This window comes from Struthio camelus, chromosome 4, assembly GCF_040807025.1.
Source record: "Struthio camelus isolate bStrCam1 chromosome 4, bStrCam1.hap1, whole genome shotgun sequence".
NCBI classification, from domain to species: Eukaryota; Metazoa; Chordata; class Aves; order Struthioniformes; family Struthionidae; genus Struthio; species Struthio camelus.
In genome coordinates, this window is record NC_090945.1 from 14647541 (window position 1) to 14666275 (window position 18735).

At 41.0% G+C, this 18735-nt stretch overlaps 1 protein-coding gene across 4 annotated transcripts in view; it reads left to right on the forward strand.

Moving 5' to 3' along the window:
* GRID2 (glutamate ionotropic receptor delta type subunit 2) overlaps positions 1-18735 on the forward strand; it is a 718520-nt gene that overhangs the window by 606347 nt on the left and 93438 nt on the right. For all 4 annotated transcript variants that reach the window (XR_011140833.1, XM_009674498.2, XM_068941563.1 and 1 more), the window contains exons 12-13: positions 3541-3679; positions 14245-14440. Coding sequence is in view for 3 of the 4 variants with exons in the window: in XM_009674498.2 (XP_009672793.2) it covers positions 3541-3679; positions 14245-14440 (335 nt within the window). In the remaining variant the exon portion in view is untranslated. The remainder of the gene's footprint in view (positions 1-3540; positions 3680-14244; positions 14441-18735) is intronic.

Below are 18735 nucleotides of genomic sequence, written 5' to 3' on the forward strand. Positions count from 1 at the left end.
GGGTGGGAGGACTGAAAGCAATTGCTTTCACTGTCACTTCTAAGATAATTCAGCCCTTTGACAAAATTCCCAATGAGATTTCTTTTTATGAGTTTATTTTTGAAGCATAGTTTATTTTGGAAAATATCTTTTCATTCCTGAAGATGTGGTCTGAAATTTTGAAGGCAGATTTTAAAATGAATTTTAGTACGCCTTAGCAGTGTTGGCTAAATTATAGTGGGAGCTGTAGCCAGAACATAGACGGTGTACAGCTGGTGGTGATTTGTCTTCCCTCACATCCTTGTACCACTGTGTTGGAAGGGCCTGGTCTAGAGGATGAAACATTTGAGGTCTACCTCTTACAATGGCAAAACAACTCCAGGACTGCTGAGTGTCTTTAATTTCCACTTATTTCATGAATAGATGCTCAGTACTGGTGTGATATGAGAGACAACCTCAGGAGGACAATGTGCGCTCTTCTTGGCCCCCTCTTCTCACCGTCTGTGTGTGTGAGCGCACACATATCTGTCTTATGTGTAACCCCAAGTTTCTTTGAATATGCTATGACCCATATAAATGCATTGGGCATCCACACAAGTGAAAGGCGTACTAGATATTAGCAATACTTCTGCTAGGCAGAGCCCCAGGAGATTTACATGCATGCATGTCCCTTCTGCATGCCGCTTTATACTTGGCAATGACCACTGTTAGGTCTGCAGCTCTTATTCGTGGTAATCAAAATGAAAAACCAATAATTGCTGCTCTCCTGAGCCACTTGGTGCTCTTCTGCACTGAGAAAACACATTCATTTGGACAGAAAAATACTCTGGGAAGTTTTATCCGTAGAAACAAAATCGGGGGAAGGCAGCGAGGAGGTTTCATAAGGTGAGCTGTCGTGGTAAGTGAAGTGTCTTAGCAAACAGCACAATAGAACAAGACTGTATAGCATTAAGTCTCCTAATAGATGCCAAAGAAATGATATTATGGCAGAAAGATGTCTCCTCTGATTTTTAATTCTTTCTTTGGGACAGACAGAGTAGCTTGCCTGTACTGCTCAGAAATCCCCTGGCCGTGCAGTTGCAGTGTCGGTTCTGCTTTAGAAATGGTGCTTTAAGAAGCATCAGTGCAAAGGGAGACTTCTGAGGGGGAGCAGGAGTGCTGAATTATTTTGGAATATGTCTTCTGTGCTTGTGCTTGCAGGCTGTGCTTTGTCCTCAAGCTTCGTTTATTGACTGCTGATGGTGCGAGATGTAACTGTGAATTAAAAACAACATTTCTTCACAAACAACTGGGTGAACTAAAGACACTTGGGGATGAATACCATTCGTAGTTATATAAAGCCTTATTGTTAACATGGGTTTTAATAAAGAAAAGGTAACAGTGAATGGTGAGGACAGTTACAGATGTGTGGGAAAATGACCCCGTCAGAGCAGTAGGAGAGTGCTGTGGCTACAAGCATGTGTGATGGTTTCTGTGAACGTTTGTTGAGCAGCGTCCTTGGTTGAGAAGTTGAGTTGTGCCCGGAAGGATGGTGTGTGACTTTCAACGGTCCTCTCTGTTTTGCGATTTCACTTCAGTAGAACAACTGTGGGAATTTACCATTTTATTCATGAAGCTGAAAAATGAAAATGCAAGGATGTCCCAGAGGTTGTTGGCTTCTCCTCTGCTGTTCCACCCATTTCAATTTAATGCAAAGATTATCTGCAGGATCGGCACCTGAAAGTTAGAAGGACAAACAGCCCATTGGGTTAATTGGATAAAGCTCTCTGCTCTTTTCATTTGATTGAACTTCATTTTTAAATGAAAGATTCCAAAGACATTGCAAAAGCTGTTGTAAAGTGCAAGTATCCTGTCAAAAAACATTTAAAATTTATGCTGGACAGAAAACCAAATCTTCAGATGTGGAAGTTCACGTTCATCTTCAAAAGTCCTAATACTGAAATAATATCTCCTGATCTGATCAGTAGATTCTTATTGCAGATAATTACACAGCACCTTGGAAACAGAAGGAAATTTATTTCTGACAATGCAGGTCTAATACCGATTTTGTCTTTTAATACAGAAATTCTTAAAAGGCAGAAGATCTGAATTATCTATATAGCAAAAATATAAATGGAGTCACTTACAATTATCTCCTATACCGCACAGCTCCACATTAGTGAAGTAGAATGAAAGCTCCAGATTTGTTCAGCGTATGGTAGCGCAGAGTTCCCAATACTTTGTTTAGGTAGGACAAACATTGTACAAAATAGTGAGACAGTCCCTCATATTCAGGTATTAAGTAAATTCTAGATAGTTTGCATTTATAATGGAAGATGCTTCTATTTATACTTAGAATGGGAATAATTGTAATTTGTATTCCCATTAAACCTACTTACCAGGGAAAGAGAAAGGAGTTTTTACACTTAAGTTAAAATCCAGTGCTGAATATTTATGGGTGGTTGAATTTTTGACGAACTGCTTTTGCTTTTGAAAATTCCAGACATCATCCCCTTCTTAGACCATAGTCTGAAGCAAGCGAGACTTGTGATTTTGCATCTGAGAAATCTCCCTCAAAATAATGACCGCTTTTCCAAGTGCTGAGAATAGGAGGAAAGGGAGAAGATGAACATCTTAAGCAGTCGACTGTGGTTGCATGCTTCATTCACCTGTCCCCCTTGGTTTCTTTTAGCTTTGGCAAAACCTATACTAAGGATAAAACAAGTATTTTTAAAACAATGAATTTTCCTTCACTGAAGAATCTATGGTGTGTATGTTTTTAACTGAAGCTGGTATAACAAAGGGAGGAAAAGCTTTTTTTAAAAACTCCAACCTACTGTGTTTGGAGGGCAGCTATTTGAATAAAATATAGTGCTTTTTATGGCTTGCTAAACTGAGCCCTGGAACACATGGCATGCTCACACTAGTGGTAGTGTGCAACTCGGTTTCTGAGAGCCACAAAAGCATAGGTAGGTTTAGTAATTGCTGATGTTTTGTTTACGTGGCAGTTGAATTTAAATAAGCAACAATGGGAATTCACAATAATTTTATGTTGTTCTTCAAATGCAAATTTTTTGCATATCCAAGTTCACTTCCAGCAAGTTGTACGTATACATATGGCTATTACCAGCACGTTCACCTGCCTACAGAACTGTGAAAAATAATTGAATTTTACTTGGAGGAGTCGGGGCAGCAGGTAACTTTGTGTTCTCAAGAATGCAAGAAAAACTTAATTAAAGTCTATGGATAAGATCTTTAAGGAAAGAATATTATAAGAATTTACATTTGCTCTTTTTGTTCTCAGACCTTGAAGTCTATTTCCATTACTGGACAGGACTGGCAGATGAATTGCAATTAAAGACACCATAACAGAAGAGTTTAAATAAAGTAATGAAGGCTGGCAGTGTGGGTCTCTTCCAGTGCTTTTTGTTGTACAGAAAGTACGGCTTGAAGTCATGCTCAGTTTCCTGAGGCAATGCCCTGCTGACCTAGGAGCCAATTTCTCCTGAGCGAGGCATGAGTAGTGAAGATGCGGGTTTCCCTCTGCCAAATGAAAACCCTGATTTTCCTTCTTTCCAACAGGAGGAGAAGTGCCATACACAACACTGGCGACCCGACTGATGATGGGGGCTTGGTGGCTCTTTGCTTTGATTGTCATCTCGTCCTACACGGCAAACCTAGCAGCTTTCCTCACCATCACTCGCATAGAGAACTCCATCCAGTAAGTCACTAAAGAATGAATTGAGAGAAAGGAGGATGCACATATCGACATGGGGCATGAATGTACTATTTAAATGTGTGAAAAGGTGGGGGACTTTCCTCCTCCTCCTCAGAATCAGCTTGGGAGCTAACAAAATAATGATATACCGTAGACCTCCGGTCTCCCTGGAGACACAGTGTCTTTGGGATCAATCAGAATTGTTGGCTTCTGCTAGCTAATTATTCTTCTGTGGCACATATATATGTGTATCTATATAAACGTGTGTGTGTGTGTGTGTATACTTACATATATACACACACATACACATATACATATTTTGAAAGAAGCAATTGAGTTCGAGAACCACTATATCAGTAGTTGAAGTGGCAAAGTACAAATAGCTGCTGCATGTCTCAAGTTATGCTTTCCATTCAGATGCAACCCAAAGATCTGGTGCTCTGACACTTTGGTCAGTAGCTGTCTGCAGCTGCTTCCATATTTGAGGAGCCTGAATCTGAATTAATGTTTTCTTGCCACGGCAAAAAATGTGCTAATAGCAATGAACAATAAGAAATTCACTGACCAGTCATCTTCTCTCCGCTCCCAGCTATTCTTTTATCACCTATTATCAAATCACCTTGCTCTCTTTCTTCTGTCTGTTGGTTCTTTTGCTCCATGTCTCCCTAACATATTGTCTTTGTCTTCTCCTGTTTCTTTCATGGTTAACTGTTTTTCTGCCAGAACTTCCAATTCGTTTTTTTTTTCAAGATCTCTTCGTCTCTGTATACCACAGGAACTTTTCTAGGTCTCCTACCCATTCCTTCTGCCCCTTCGTTCTCCGTTCTGAGCTGCCCTTTCTCCCACCTTCCCAGTACCTCCCCTCCCCCAAAAAAGAACTTGTATCAAAGCAGAGGCTGTCAAATAGAGTAAAGTAGTAGCTAGCCAAACTCTCCAAAAGGTGTTTTTCCATAGCAGGCCTTTGATCTTGCGGCTGAGCATGCATGAAAGGGAGTGACAAGGTTCTGTCTTTTCTGTAAATCCTTTGCAAAAAAGGAGAGGGCGGCCTTAGAAAGGAGATGCACGCTCTGCTGTGTTTGTTCCTCGAGAAAGATGATAATCTCATCTTCAGCTCAGGCTCAGTGCTGAATTTAGGAGAAATTAAGTGTTCACTCTAGTTGTTGGCTCAAGTGCCTGTCTTTTTTGCATTATCACCTACAGTCTTGCTGCCTGTAATTCAGCTGCTTTCCAAATCTCTTTGAAATGCCCCTGAGATAGTGAGCCACCAGTGTCGATGTGGCCAGGGGAAGCCTTGGGCTCCTGGGACTTCAGGGATTAGGTTCAAGCATCACTGCATGCCATCCGCCCACTGCAGTCCTAGTTAAGGCACTTTTCCTCTACATAAGGGTTGTTTACGTACTAAAACCAATCCAGGCTTTAACAGCACATGGACAAGTACATTTCTGCAGTAGAAACCAGGTTTTATTTGCAACTGGAAGCCTAAGGGCCAGTCCTTGGGCTCTACTGGCCCACACTCGCTTTAATCCAAGTTCAGCCTTAAGGGCAGAAGCAGCCCCTTGTTTTGAGTGCGTGGTTACCTCTCCATTAGGAGCATCCTCTTGCACTTTCTACACCCTTTCTCCTTCTGCCTGCTCCTTGGGTGAGGGGGGAGGAGTTGGTGTCCCAGGGCCCAAATTGCTGTTGTCTTCAGCCCAGGCAGTACCAGCCCTTTTTTGGTCCCAATTGAAAACGAAGTGTCTACGGCTGTTATCTTTCCTTTCTGGGCTAACAGCCTCAGCGCTGTCATTTACTCGAGGGCTGCGCGGTCTGAGACAGAGACATGTAAAACAGGCTAAAATCACCTAATGAAATCGTTTCCCTGTCGCAGTTGTATTACCAGTTAAACTGAGTTACCATTTTCTTTTGAGCTCTGAATAAGAGACTCTGAGATCACGGCGTGCTGCAGAGGTATTTTGACACAGCTGAACTGGTCGACTTGGCTGTCCCAGTTATAATCGCTTCACGCTTTATGGGGAGTAAAATGGAATTCTGTGTCAACGTTTGTCAGCATTGATCTTGAGGTGTGTGTGTGTTGTTGCTGCTGTTTTTTTTCAGTTTAATAAGCCTTACGATTGGCTAAAGAATGTGAGGAAACAACATGAGCATTTGCACATGCAAAACAAATAATGATGAACTTGCGTCCTTATATTCAGTCATGCAGCTTGTCCTTACAAATATGCAATGTGCCTCTGCATCCTGCTTTGAAATTATGTCCTTTCTTTGAAGTAGTCCAGAAAAATGTTTAAATTACTGTGAAAAGTGTCTGAGTTTTCTCATCATGAATTAAAAAAAAAAAAGAATAAAAAACACCCAAATTATAATTTAACACATCTTCAGCTTTTCCTTGTCGTCTCTTTTATGACGTCACTAGAAAACCCTCAGTGGAATTCTGAGGTTATTATGTACAGTTGGGACTACATTCGTCTTTGTGCTGTATTATTTATGGGCAAATTCACTGAAAATGTTTTATTCAGTAGAGAACGTTGCAGCTGGAAAGCTCCTGAAATGAAAGAACAGAGACATTTTTCAGCAGTGTTGGTAGCTCAAAAATACAGTAATTAGATGTGCTAAGTATCCGTTAGGGAATGAAGTTATCCTAACTATGGTGGGAGTGTAAAACTTTAGTTTACAAAACTACCAAAATTGGAACTCAAACCAGCACATAACAGAGAGGCTGTTTGTTTACCACGCTGAATTACTGCAAAGTGGGGAACATGAATAAGCAATAAAGAAAAAAGCTGATGCTCTTCTTTTTTTTTTTTTTTTAACAGATCAAATTGTACTTTGGGGAGCTTTGAAGGCCAGAATGGAAATGGGTTTAAGTATTTAAAGAGAATAAACCCAGATTCTGCTTGTTGCGATATCCAGCCAGCTTCAGGGAAGTCAGATAAATAAAAGAGATAGAAGTCAGTGCGTTTGCACGGATGTGAAAAACGGTTAACAGGATTTCCTTTCAGATTTCTAGTTAGCAGCAGATATGAGAGTATGTTGTTGAAGGTACTGTCCTTGCAATGTCTTTTGTAAAAGACAGGAGGATTCAAACAGCCCACGACATGTTTCGTGGCTATGGAACATTTTGGTAGCTACTGCGTTTCAGCTTTTGGCCGCGTAGCCAGTTTGAATTCACTCATTGAACTCTTGCAGGTTCGCTTTTTGGTATGATGGTCGGGGCTGTCGTCTTAGTCAGGGCCTCGTGGTATCCAAACACTTGTTTTGAGAAGAAGGACACGCAGAATTTTGTTAGAAAACGCGCTAGGAAGGACTAGTGAAATGTTCCCTTTTCCTACAGGGTCTCAGAGTAGATCTTTGTTGTATTTCCCTCCCTCCCTCCTTGGAAGTTGATGGCACTTGTTCTCTGCTTCACGATTAATCTGAATCCAACGTGTCACAGTTTTTAAATGAACGAGAGGAATGAGAAGAACAAGAGTGAGCGTGAGCCTCCTTTTCCAAACAAACGGCTACTCTTAATACCTCTGGCAGCTCAGCTTTTCAGCTCCTGCCAACTGGCAGCGTCAGAAGCTAGAGGTGTGCAAGTCATACACTAGTTCCTCGATGCATCTTTTATTCGCATTTGACCCAGATGCAGATGACATTTAAATCAAGACAGTCAGCATTTCCAGTGCCAAAACAGCGTGGCAGACTAAGAATAGCAGAGAGTAAAGCAAAGCATAACTTGATGTGTTCCTTAAATCTTTAGATCACTGTCTCAAATGCAACGTGGATGAATGGTAATGAAGAGTGGCTTTTCTTGGTAAATGGCAACTAAACTTGAGGGTCTCGAGCTGTTTCTTCCTGATGCTGATGCTGAGTTTTGTCGCTGAGCCACTATTGCCATTGCTGTGTTTTACGATTCCTTCGGGGCAGAATTAGAGCCCATTGGCAGAAAGACTGATTTTACTCAGACTTAATGACACCGATTTTGTGGATAAAGTGAGGGTGTCACTGTTTTCTCACAGGCACTGAAATTTTGCAGGAAAGTCGCAGGGGGCTGAAAAAAAAAAGGAAAGTCAAAGGATTTGTCATATAAGTGGCAAATCTTAGGTGGCTTCAAGTTTAAGTCAAATCCAGATAAACTTCTAAAAGTGTAGATGCTTGATTAAGGTTTTAGATTGCAAGTGTTACGGGAGAGAGTCTGTGTCTTGCCTGCCTTCTGTGAAATAATAAGTTCACGTTATGTTCTCCAAGATGTGAGTAGTGCCTCCTATTTGATAGGTGAGATCTCTGCTTCTGAATAATGCAGGCGTAGTGGTACAGTATGCCTTCTGTCATGCTTGTTTTAGCTAGTCATTCTTCTCGCAACTTTTTTTGCTAAACTGTGATTCCCGTTAAGCTGAGATGTCCCCCAGGCTTTACGTGGCTCAGTGCGACTGCTTACACATTGTTCTGCGAGGGGGGTTACGCACAAATTCTTTTGAAGTAATTGAAGGAGATATTTCCTTTCTCTGAAAAACAGAATGTTCTTTAACCTCTCCTTTCACGTGGTTCATCCAGATCTTTAAATTAGCTAGCAAGCAATATTATTAGTTTCTGACACAGCTGTCACTGCCAACAGTCAAATCTCTTGGCTTACTGTGCTCTGTTTCAAAAGCCTGCCTCTGAATTAATCCTTAATGTCCTAGAAAAAAGACAAATGCATAGGAAAGCTTTAACTGAATTAGTCATAAATAAAGACTTTGGTGTAAGCAATCAGATCAGTTGTTTTCTCCTAATATTTAGTGGCTACTTTCTTGCAGGCAGTTATATGCAGCAGACAAATCGAATAACACTGGTAGCCAAAACTGATCTATAACCCAGATCTACAAAGGTATCTTGATGCCTAAGCCTCTGACATCAGTGAAGGTTAATCACCTAAATGGGAGTTTAGTTATTCCTTTATGGAACTGGGCTTTTGTTTTTATATAATTTCTGTGTAACTTTTAAATGCTTTTGGTTGGCATATATAAACAACTTATTATCGATTCCAAAATTGGGATTTGAATTGATAGAAGTTATACTTCAGGGCAAGAAACATTTGCAAAACCTAATGTGAAGAGAAAGATTTTTTTCTTCAAACCTAAAGCAGAGATAATTTTTTTTAATTAGAAATGAACCCTTCTGCTTACTTCTGCAGTTTGTACCAAGCCAGAAAATGAAAGCAACCAGACAACTGCTACCCAGTTAAGGTGTTGAGGAGTAAATAGGCTCAACAAATGCTGAAAATACATGTAATTGTAATAATTCATCTTCAAATTACTTGATTCTTCCTCAGAGTAGCCCTACAATGCAGCCAATCTTATATAGGATAATACTGGTATTATCCTAATAATTGCAATGAGAAAAAATTCATTATAAAGACCACACAACATTTTTCCCCACAACGCTTTGTGAGTATAACCAAAAATAAACTGAACTGTAACTTGTTCATTGTGCCGCATGGTTCCTGTTACTACCATTCCCTCTAAGTAGAATTTCTGTATGTAGAAGCTCGGTTAAGCACATTTCATTTTATAACAAATTTTTCAACTTTATCTGTTCTTCATTTCTCCATTTTAAATTCTTCCAGAATCATTACCTTATTGCTTCAAAATTAGAACATTCAGATAGGGAATTCTCTTCAAATGTGGGATTTTAATACCCTTACTCATGCTAGATGTTTGCTTTGCAGGTATTTCTATTGAGATCCGTAAAACTACCGCAAAATTAAATTACTATCCAGTGAGGGTAATGGTATCTGAATCTGGGTATGAAAGAATACCCTGCATGAATTCAGCAACTTGACAAAATACTTTTTACCCATTTTGAGATCTAGTCTGGCAGCAGTGTGGTGAGCCTGGGTGATATGGTGAGGCTGGTGATTTATGTCTCCCCTAAATGTATTTATCTGAACAGAGAAAGAGTTGTTTAATCTGGGAATAAAGGTACATTGAACAAAAAAATGTGTAATTTGGAGACCAGGCTGGAGGCAAAGTAGTTACAAAAATTCTTTCTTCTGGAAAGAAACCTCAAAGGTTTAATAATGTTATTGGTTCTGTCAAGGTCTGACATTTTTGCTTTTTTTCCTGCGTCTTGGCTGCTAGGTTGTGAATGTCATTCTGGAAGTCTGCAGAGAAGCAGGTTATAAAACCGGTTTCAGAAGCAGATCATATATATTATGATCTCATGTGGCATGTTTTTTTGTGAGGGGATAAAGTCAGTGATGTGATAGCTCTTTTCCATTTTTGAATCTTGCGGTCATAGGCAACAGTGTACCCACACGTATACGCTTGAGAGAGTCTGGAAAACTTCTTTCTTGCACCTTAGAGTAGGGTGAGGTGAACTAAACCTGGGGTTTCGCGTGGACAAAAGTGTTTAGCACATCCGCAGAAATTACCCTCACGCTCCTCTCTCTCTGGTCCTGCTCGCCATCGTTTTCTCTGCGCAGCACAGCAACTACAACTGCGTAAAGATGCAAAGCAGAGGTAGGCAGCTGGGAGTCATGCTGTGTTTTAGGACACGGCACCAAACTGCAAATAACTGCAGGCTGTCGTTAATGCCAGGCTTGGCAGCTAGCATGTGCCGTCCTGAGGACCTCAACATAATTCTCCTCCTCGTTATTTGCCCACTGGTGATCTCTTGGGGTGCGACGGCACTTTTGCTTGCTTCTCACAATGGTAAAACCTGAACTCACCCGTACCCGTGGCAGCTCGCTTCTGTATCAGGAGCTTGAGTCTTGCTTTGGCTGCCTGTCCAAAAACAGCAAGGTTGCTTTTATTGCTGCAAGGTATACTAAGGAACTGTTTTTCCTTTGTGCTGTTTCTAACTGTACTGTTTCATGGCAGCAGTTGCACGTATCATTTACATACCAGTTAGCAATTCAGAAATGGCTTTGTTGCTTGTTATGTAAGAAATTATATGGCTATGCAGAATCTTGTGAGCTACTGATTACAATTTTGCTGGGTGTTGTCATTTGAAATTGGGGGCTCCGTAATTACTTTTCCTATGCTTTTCTAGCAGTATTTGTGACAAATAACAGTTGCAGGACATTACGATATACCTCCTGTGACAGTGTTTGTGGCACTTCTGAGGACCGCCAGGAGATACAGAAGTTTATTGGCAGCAGCAGCAGTGACACAGAATGGGTGAATATACCATCTTGTGTTTATCTAGTGCCTTTTATCAGTGATGCTTTCGACAGATATATAGACCATTAAAGTGACAGTAATACACCTACTTCCGTACAGCACTCTGCCTGAAAGTGAGACAGAGAGAAAATTCTTACCAGGACACATTGCTGTTTACCAAGAGCCCATGTCCCTTTCTGCAGAGGGGCTCCCCAGCGAGTCATTCCCCAGCCTGTCTTGTTGCAGGGGCTGATTTCTTCCCAGGTGCGGGGCTTTGCTTTTGCCTTTGTTGAATTCCACAACGCTCCTGCCGACCTTTTCCTCCAGCCTGTCTAAATCCGTCTGAATGGCAACCCTGCCCGCCCTTGGGCTTATCAATTGGTCCCCCGATTTGGTGTCATCTGCAAACTTGATGAGAGTGCGCTCTGTCACTTCCTCCAGGTTATTAACAAAGATATTAAACCTGATATGTCCCAAGACAGACCCCTGTGGTACTTGTTACTGGCCTCTAGGCAGCGTACAACCCCTTAACGGCTGCTCTCTCAGCCCAGTTATCCAACGTGTTTTTTATCCATCTGGTTGTTCACCCATCCAGACCATAGTGTCATAACTTGGATACAAGAATGTTGTGGGAGGCGGTGTCAACAGCCTTGAGAAAGCTAAAGTAGATGAAATCCATCACTCAATCCTTGTCCGCAAAGCCAGTCATTTTATTGTAGAAGGCCATCAGATTGGTCAGGCATGCTTTACCCTTGGTAAATCTATGCTGATTGTTTCTAGTCACCTTCTTCTCCTTCATGTGCCCAGAAACATGCTCCAAGAGGACTTTCTCCATGATTTTTTCCAGAAACAGAAGCAAAGCTGTGGTTTCCTGGATCATGCATTTGGTCTTTTTTGAAGAAGGCCATGATATTTCCTGTTCTCCAATAGTCGAGGAACTCTTCCAACCTCTGTCACCTTTTAGAGATGATAGCAAGTAGCCTTGCAAGGATGTTGTCCAGCTCTCAGCACGCTTGGATGCAGCCCACTGAGTCCCGTGGACTTCTGTGGGTTGAGTAGTCCTGCCACAACCCTCACCCACTGCTGGTCACTCATCACTTCCTTGAACCCTACCTCTAATCACAGAGGCCTGGGAGTCCTTGTTGGTGAGGACAGATGCAAAGAAGGTGTGGAGTACCTCAACCTCAGCTGCGTCTGCTGTCATCAATTCAACCAAGCGGTCCGCATTTTCCTTGTTCAGGCTTTTAATTCTGCAGAAGCTCTTCTTGTAACCCTTGACGTCCTTGAGAGCATCAAGCTCTCAAGTAGGTAAGCTTGGCTTACCTAATGCTATCCTGACTTGCCCGAGTAATGTTTCTAAATTCCCCCTTTGTAGCCTGGCCCTGCTTCCACGTCCTGTATATTGTTTGGTGAAGACCTTTTGAAAGTCACAATTTTGTTGGTAATTTTAAAGTGGAATAGAGGATTGAATTTCTTTTCCTGAAGAAATCTACCTTGTGGCCATGCCTAATCTTCAGGATTGATCTTTAAAATTGTATCAATCCTTGTTTCAGTTTATCAGACCTGAGCATAACATCTTACTCAGCTGTTTTCTTCTGCAATTCCCTTGATCAACACTAGTGCCTTTTAGAAATATTTACTGTTTGCCTTTCATGCAGTGGCTGCAATGAGATTTCACGTTTTTGCTAACAGCTCAGCCATTTCATATTTAATCTTTCGGAACTCATAGATGTTTCTATCTGGACTTGATAATTTTTTTTTACTTTTAAATAACAAATTGGCTGCAGTATTTATTCTCCTGGTACCTTAATCTTGTAAAGTCTCACTTTTTTCTTCCAGAAAAGGGTAAGTCCTCAGGTACAAGACCAACAGATTCAGTTTCAGCCAAAGCTTTATCTACCAGCTTACCTTTGATGATCCGCTATATGCACTGCTTCTTTGCAGGTTCTCTGCTGCTTATGTTCTTGAAGAAGAATGCCATCTTGTTGGAGAAAGAGAAGATTCAGTTTTTCAAATACCATTAGGTATTTGCTCTTCAAATTAATTTTATCCCTCCTTGATATTTGCTATATATTATCTGCTTAGAATTTAGCTCTTGTTCAATGTTTTTTCTAAGCCCACATGTCTGAATTTCAAAGGATTTCTTTTTGACTCAGCTAACCTCTAAGCCCTTGCCACTGAGCTCTATCGATTTCTTCCTTCTTTTCCTGCTTCCTGTTGTGTTCAGTGGCACGCGCATCCTTTGAGGTTTGATTACTGTTTTCTTAAGTGTCATCCCTGCAACATCTAAGAACTGTATTTCCACCACCCCCCTCCCCAGGGCCACTTGCAATAGCCTCTCCATTTACATGTTTCAAAAATGCAATGTGGAATTTGATGAATTTCATACGTTTGTGTTTGCGTTTTCTGTGGCTGCAATAGGCTTTTACAATTTGCTACTGCCTACTTGAAGACAGTTCTCAGCCCCTTGATTTGTCCTTAGGTGTCATCCATTAGATTTGTGCAGTTTATACAAAACCAATTTATGCCAGGAAAGCTGTAATGGGCTTTGGGCACTAGCGGTATTGCAGGAGTTATTTTGTGAACTGCAATGAATGCCATTGAAGAAATAAAGATATGGGAGAGCAATAGTCTAGGATATGAAAATAAAGCCCAAAAGATCTAGATAATTCAAGGGATTGTAATATACTTTTTTTAAGGCCAAAGAAGGGCTGATAAAGCCGTATTTGGGATGCTTTGGAAACTTCTAAACTAGTTATTTCATTCTTGTTTACAGAGCGCGAGTAAGACTAGATAATACGTAAAGTGGAGCAAATTTAGTGGACAAATTAATATGAACCATGATGAGTGACAGTTCACGAAAACGTAACAGAAGTCTTCCTCTTGCTGAATGCCACCTGCTGTGTGACGAGTGCACAGTTCATTACAGTTATACCACCAAAGAGCGGCTTTTCACAGTGTAAACTGGTAGCAATAGAGTAACGCTCGCTCCAATGCTTTGGGCTATATTCAGTGTGTTTTGAATGCCCCTGCTGAGAGGCTGCTCCCCAGTAGCAGGATGTGTGGTGTCTCAGCGTTGTCGTAGGTTTTTATCAAACTTCTGTTTAATTCACTGCATGTAGTTGGAGGGACGGAAACACTCCCTGCTCCCCTTTGCCGCTACTCAAAAGATCTCTTGGTGTTTGACAGTATTACTCCTCCTGTTTCTCCCTTTTCATCCATTATCCCTTTTTCTACCCCTTTTTCACTTCATATTCCTTTTTGTGTCTTAAACCATAAAAACAATTTTCTAGCCTCACTTTGTCTTGTAAGAAAAAAACAAACAAACAACAAAAGAAAAGGACTTGACAGCTGTCTTCCTATGTGTTGCCCTTTGCTTGCCTGCAGCTCCTTCCTCTTGAAAATGTGGCTTCAAGTCTCCTGTGTCTCTTTTCTTCACCAACAATTAAGGTCTCTCCAGGATCTCTCAAGGCAGACGGATATTCCTTATGGCACTGTCTTGGACTCCGCAGTCTACGAGCATGTCCGAGTGAAAGGGATGAATCCTTTTGAGAGGGACAGCATGTATTCCCAAATGTGGCGGATGATTAACAGAAGTAACGGCTCCGAGAACAACGTTTTGGAATCGACCGCAGGCATTCAGAAGGTACTGGTATGGCTTACTTTTTCCTTCCCATTGGAGAAACTCTATTGCAATGCCAGATTTGCTTTCTTGTTGCTTTTAACTAGCAGGGATGCATTTGTCCCTGGATAATGCTCGTGCTCAGTATCAATTTCTACAAGGCTAATGAGCAGTTCATTGCATCAGCACAGAAGATTGGGACTTCTCAGCTAGGTAGCTTGTTTTCACGTTTTAAAATGTAAGTACCTACAGTATTTGCACTGAAAAAAAATGCGTAGATATGAGAGATGAAAGCATTTATCAGGATGTAAAATGGGAATAGGGTCACTGGACCCTAACACTGGAACACCAATGCACTATACAAAGCTTAAAGTAATTTGAATACAAGATACTGATTAACTTGTTTTTGTAGAATTCTGATTCTGAAAAACTTGGCTTTCAGTTGCGGCTCTGAATCGTATTTGTTTTGAGAAAATCAGGCAGAAAAAAGATGGCCTTGTTTAAAAAGGGGGGGAGAAAAAGTCTCACAGCCAGTGAGTTGGACGCAGGGGAAATAAACTAAGAGCAGTGGTCAATTTTTGCAGGTATGTTTGTGAGTGCAGTGTTTCCCTCCCATGCTTTTGATTGAAATCTACAGCTTTTGTAGGAACAGCAGTCCATGAAAGAGTCCAGAATGAGACTGAATATTGGTTAAAGAGTGACTGAGTACAAGCTTTATCCCTGCCACTCTATCTTCACACTGAGTTTTAAATTCAAATCTCCAAAAAGATTGTATTTTATACATTCAGTTTGAGTCTTTAAAATGTGAAGATTAATTAGAGCAAATATCCATGAAGGTTTGTATTTGCTTGTCTAAAGCTTGGTTTTACAATCACTTCTAGACTTCTAAAAACTTGGGAAAACTACACCTCTGCCTTTTGTCTCCACTGAAATCCCCTTGCCAGGGGAACCTGTAGTTTCTGATGCTTTGACACTTGATACAAACACATAAGAGCAAGAGTCTTTTGAAAATATGATGAAGCCACTGGTCTGGAGTTTTAAAAGTCACTAATCCTCCCTCTGTATAACTGAGATGCTATTTTTCCCTCTGAAAGACTAAAGAGCGTGAAAGAAGAAGGCATGAGATACCCTGGGGAAGTGCACTTTTGAAACCCCTGTAGAAAAAGTCATAGGCTGAAAGAGCAAGAAAAAGAGACAATCTGAAGATTTATTGGTTAGAGGAAATTGCTTCTTTGAAAAAATATGTTTTAGTTCAGTTTGTAAGGGGCTGATAAAGCTGAGTTTCTGCTTAAAAAAAATCCTTCTTCTGGCTTGCCATCCAAAGTTATATTAAGGGTTTCAGGAGAATCAAAAACCAGAGCGCGTCAAACACAGCTGTGTGTTGACTAATGGCCTGTGGCTGAAGAAGGCAACCAGTGCATCATGATGGCAGGTGATTCCAGATTACAGCTTTTGATTTCTAATTCCTGGGAACATGGCAGTTGCCATCTTAAAACCTATAAAACCAGCACTATTTGGGTTCTTTAATTTCCTATACCTCTACTCTCCAGGAAAAAGCAGATGCAAATGATAGCATCAAAGAACCACATTTCAGCATGCGAGCAAGTAAGCTCGCTTCCAGTTTTGCAGTACCAAAGGGCTAGGCCTGATTCTAATGAGCACACACATCCACTTATGTGTGTGCAGTTTCTATCCTTATTTTGCATTACAGGAGAAAAATAACGCAGAGGAGGGAGGTGTTTGCCAGGTGCTGCTCATACAGAAGCATTTAGGGGACTGTATTTGGCCTGCTGAGGAAGAAGGATCTCTTAATAAGGAACCAAAAACTCTGCCTTTCAGGAGCTCGCCGCGATTCTTCTCCTTCAGCCAAATGATAAATGTGATGTGAAAAGCTACTCTCAGGCAGGAAAATTAAAATTTTAAAAGATAACTGATAAGAGGCAGAGATTATAATCTCTGTAAAATATTTTTTTTTTAATGGAAACATTCAGGTGTTTCAGAGGAAAGAATTCACGGATCCCTTCGGTCTATTTATGTACTTTGTAATGTTCTTCGGGGTCTTGAATGAATTTAACTGGCCACATCAGAGCTATTAACATAATCGGATTATAACCCTGGACAAACCAAACCAATGAGTCTCACTTTGTGCTTCGTTTTGTTACTACCGTTAGTCACCGCTAAAGCGTGACTTAACAGCAGTTTACCCAGGCTCATAGGCGTTTACCTAACCACACGTGTTCTTGGAGCGCAAAATGAGGGCTGAAAGTTAACACGTGCATCAAAATGGATATGGGAAAAGGGATTTGCACGAGGCTGCCTAATGACCATGAAGAGCCTCTGACAGGAGGACCGCGGGAGGGCTGTGTGCGGGGAGGGTGGTGTTACAGACGTGGCAGACAGCCTTGCCTTCAGCTGCACTGCCCTGCTGCACCCTCTCCAAGGTGCGCTGGGCTTGCAAGTAGCCATCGCAGATTGGCACTGGTTAGATAGGCGGGCTTCAGGGCAGTGGCAAAGGATTAGCAAAACGTTTTTATCGTCTCTTGAAATCCTTTGGTTTTGTCTTGCTTTTATTCTGCAAGTTACAGCAGAGCTGGCACTTTTTCGTTTTGAGGAGAGTAGGAGTTTAATAGCAACGTATGTATAAACAGGGGGAAGGGAGTCAGATCAATTGCTGGTTTACCCGTTCCCTCCGCAGGACTGCAGATTTGCTCTATCAGTGACTTCATGGGGAATCGCACCTGTGTGAGTGAAAATACAATACAGCTAAATGACAGCGATTCTGCGCTCCCCTTTGCATCAGGAAATCTACAGCTTTGACCTGCTTTTCCTGGCAGGAGGGCAGAGCAGGCAAGAGAAATAAGATGGGAAGATCATGCCTTTTTAAATTTCTGGGTTTTGACATTTTATTGGGCCTCTTCTGCTCCTCATAAATCAGGTACAGATGTATTACCGTGTGTGCTCCTATTCCATCCATGTGAATGCAATTTACCGCATCAGGTCTGGTTAGAGAGCAGCTGCGTAGATTTACCCCGAGGAGAGAGTGGAGTTTCCGATACCTCAAATAGGAAACAGCCTGAAAAGCACAGGCGCTTTAGATATTTTCTACTGCTTATTGTCTCCTTTCTCAGAAGACAACAAAAGGAGTTTAGAATATGAACTGAAGGAACGGAAGCATTCGGTGGTTTGTCTTGCTGCTTTGTCAAATCAAAATGGATGAGGAGGTATCTGTATTCCTATGTATGCTTGGATTGTTCTGGAGACTATTCACTTTTATCTTTTTTTTTTTTCTTTATTATTCGTTAGTGTTCCGGGTATCTCAAATTGATTTTCCTTTTTTTTGCATAGGTTATGAAATATGCATCTCATTCAGTCAAAAGAATCTCTATTTTTGTGGTAGTTATTTATTCGGAGAGGATTTATGGAGGCCTAAGTCACGCTTGCTTAAACCTTCATTGAGGACTCCAAGAAAAATCATTTAGGCTTAAACATATCACATTACATACCTCTTTATGTCTTCTTAAAAAGCACATTACCCTACTTAATCCTTTACAAGCACCACAGGCTTTCCTATCCTTGGAACTATTCCCATTTAAAATATAATGAAGCACTTCCATTGTGCCCTTGTCTGCTCTTTCTTCCCTAGAGTATAATAGTCCCTATCCTACCCACCTTATTCCTCTGAACGTGATACCATAGCCTACAGCAGCTATATTTTTCTCAGCAGTATGAAGTGGAAAATTCCTTTCCCAAGCCGTATAGGCAGAATCATAACGCACTTAAAACCTCTCTATATTGAACTCTATTTACAAAATATTTAGCCAGTAGGAAACTTGTGAATGACTGTCAAGTGAAATAATGCTTCTGGATGGTGCAATAAAAGGAACGTGTCTTAGTCTCTCAATTCCAGAGCGTTAATATTCCCTCTTTCACTTGCACGCAGCATCAAAAGAAATTTGGTCTGGAGATTTTGATTTTCTTTCTTGTGATCTTATCTGCGTAGTCATTGGAAACATGCTAGCAATTGCTGAGCCAGTTTGTTTTCTCTAGCCATTGTGGATGGCACTTTGCCTTCCTGGGAATACTGCAATAACAATAATAATAATATTGTTTAAACTACGTATGAATAGTCCATAACACTGCTTTGTTAAGGTAGTTTGTCTGGGAAGGAAGGGATAATAGTGACTTGCAGGTCTGTACTAAAACAAATTATTGATAACTGGACATGGTTATTCTTAATTTGTTTTCAACAATAGCAACGACATGAAGATTTCTTTCTGAGCCAGAAAACTTCTGAATCAGGCAATTATCCTGATTTACTT